Genomic DNA, 1,852 nt, shown 5'->3' with positions numbered 1-1,852 from the left:
GACGCTGGCTGGACGCTGTCAACAGTTTATTCTATATACAAACACCATTTTGTACACTGCAATTAAATAAGAGTGGAATGAGCGCTCTTCTGCATTCCTCACAGAGTGATTGGGTTGGGTCACCGGCCATCTCCCCACCCACAGCAGGGCAGAACCCTGGTTCCCCTGGCTGCCTTAGATGTTGGCGTCTATGCGCCATCGGGGCCGAGCTCCACATTCCCGGGCCCCCAGCCCGGGCACGTAGGGTGGCCATGGAAAGGCACTGGGCATGACAGAGCACCAGCTAAGCCAGCCCCACCCGATGCTTTGCTCCGGGGCAGCTTGCTCCAGACCTTTCACCACCCTTTCAGAACCTTCCATGGAGCCCCCACCCCTTCTACCCTGGTTCACAGGCTGGTCTTGATTTACTAGCTGAGGAGACCCACCAGGGACAGAGACAGGCTGTAGGCCGGCCCCATGCCCTGGGGGAGAAACGCCTGCCTCCCAGCAAACCTAATGGACCCCAAACCACCCAAGGCAGGCTGAGCATTCCCAGAGCCACTGGGGACAGTCTCCCTGACCCCCAAGGGCTCCAGCCAGGTCACACCCAGCTGGCTTGGAAAGCCAGGGATAGAGGCAGTCAGCTGCCCAGGGCTCAGGAGCCGACCTCCGAGGGTGTGTCCACTAGATCGGTAGACACAGGGTTGGGCCTGCCCCCGCCGGTGGTCTGAGAGACTGCATCAGACCCTGGAGAGTTGCTTGCAGGGGCACTGTCCTGGGGGGCCCGTAGGAGCCCCCCACTAGGGCTCAGGGGGCTGCCTGGCCGCCGGTCCAGGAGAGAGGCGCTCAGGCCAGACAGGAAGGAGGCGTCTGTGATGATGGCAGCCGTCTCTGCCATCCAACCCAGGTCACCACTGGCTGCTGCAGCCACTGAGGCCGCTGCGGCCACCAGGGAGCTAGGTGCCTCAGCCATGGGCCCGGGGCCCCCGCCAGCACCTGGCAAGCCAGGGCCCAGGGCAGGGGACTGGCTGGCAGCGTCGGGGGTGATAGGTGGGATGCCTCCATTGTTGTTCAGGTCGTCTGGCAGGGCTGTGGGGGTGCCGGGGCCCAGTGGTGGTGTCTGCAGCAGCATCTCCTGGACACGGATCTGCTGCAGGATGGCAGGTAGTTCGTAGTGGTGGAAGAAGTAGATCATGGAATGCTGCGGGGGGTAGGCACCGGGTCAAGCAAGGGACCCCCAAAAGGCTGGACCCTCGGGCCGCCAGTCCCAAGGAAAGCCCACCTCACCTGGATGAAGAGCCAGGAGGTGACGAGTGCCAGGCTGCTGTACTGCCCGTTGAAGCGATAGTGGTAAGCGTAGAAGGCAAAGTGGTACAGGTAGAAGAACCTGCAAGGGGAACAATGAGGTGCTGCCCACCCGGCTGCCTCCACCCCGGACCACATGGCCACTGGTGCCCACCGAAGCCAGTGCCGCTTGCTGGTGTTGGTGTGGCAGCAGATGGCGTCATACTGGTCAGCCAGCCACACGATGAGGATGATGTAGAAGGCCGTGGTGGTGTCGTTGAAGAACTCAGACATGATCGCCTCCATTCCTGGTGGGGGGAGACAGGAGCCACCAGTTGAGGTGGGTGGCCAGCATGCCAGGTAAGGGGGCAGGGTGTGGGGGCGCAGGGTCCTCACCCACGAGGGCCAGGATGACGGTCAGCAGGGGCGCTGCGGGGAAGGCGATGGCCATGTTCATCTCCAGCATCTGCAGCAGGTCCACTGCGGGAGAGGGTGGCGGGCGGGCAGACCGGGTGAGGCGCCCGGAATGGGGGAGGGGCAAGGGAGATGGCCAGAGGGGACACTCACCAATGAAAACGAAGATCTGATG

General features: G+C 63.0%; 1 protein-coding gene across 1 annotated transcript in view; it reads right to left on the bottom strand.

Annotated features, from left to right (window-relative positions):
* Positions 1 to 9: 9 nt before the first annotated feature.
* TMEM259 (transmembrane protein 259) overlaps positions 10 to 1,852 on the bottom strand; it is a 7,996-nt gene continuing 6,153 nt past the window's right edge. The window contains exons 11-15 of the mRNA XM_010844644.1: positions 1,831 to 1,852; positions 1,660 to 1,743; positions 1,439 to 1,571; positions 1,267 to 1,366; positions 10 to 1,180 (exon numbers count right to left, since the gene is read on the bottom strand). Of these exons, the coding sequence (XP_010842946.1) occupies positions 635 to 1,180; positions 1,267 to 1,366; positions 1,439 to 1,571; positions 1,660 to 1,743; positions 1,831 to 1,852 (885 nt within the window). The 3' untranslated portion in view covers positions 10 to 634. The remainder of the gene's footprint in view (positions 1,181 to 1,266; positions 1,367 to 1,438; positions 1,572 to 1,659; positions 1,744 to 1,830) is intronic.

Source organism: Bison bison, unplaced genomic scaffold (genome assembly GCF_000754665.1).
Source record: "Bison bison bison isolate TAMUID 2011002044 unplaced genomic scaffold, Bison_UMD1.0 scf7180017864203, whole genome shotgun sequence".
In the NCBI taxonomy this organism is placed as follows: domain Eukaryota; kingdom Metazoa; phylum Chordata; class Mammalia; order Artiodactyla; family Bovidae; genus Bison; species Bison bison.
The sequence above is the reverse complement of the archived record's forward strand: the minus strand, read 5'-3'. Positions and strand labels throughout refer to the sequence as shown.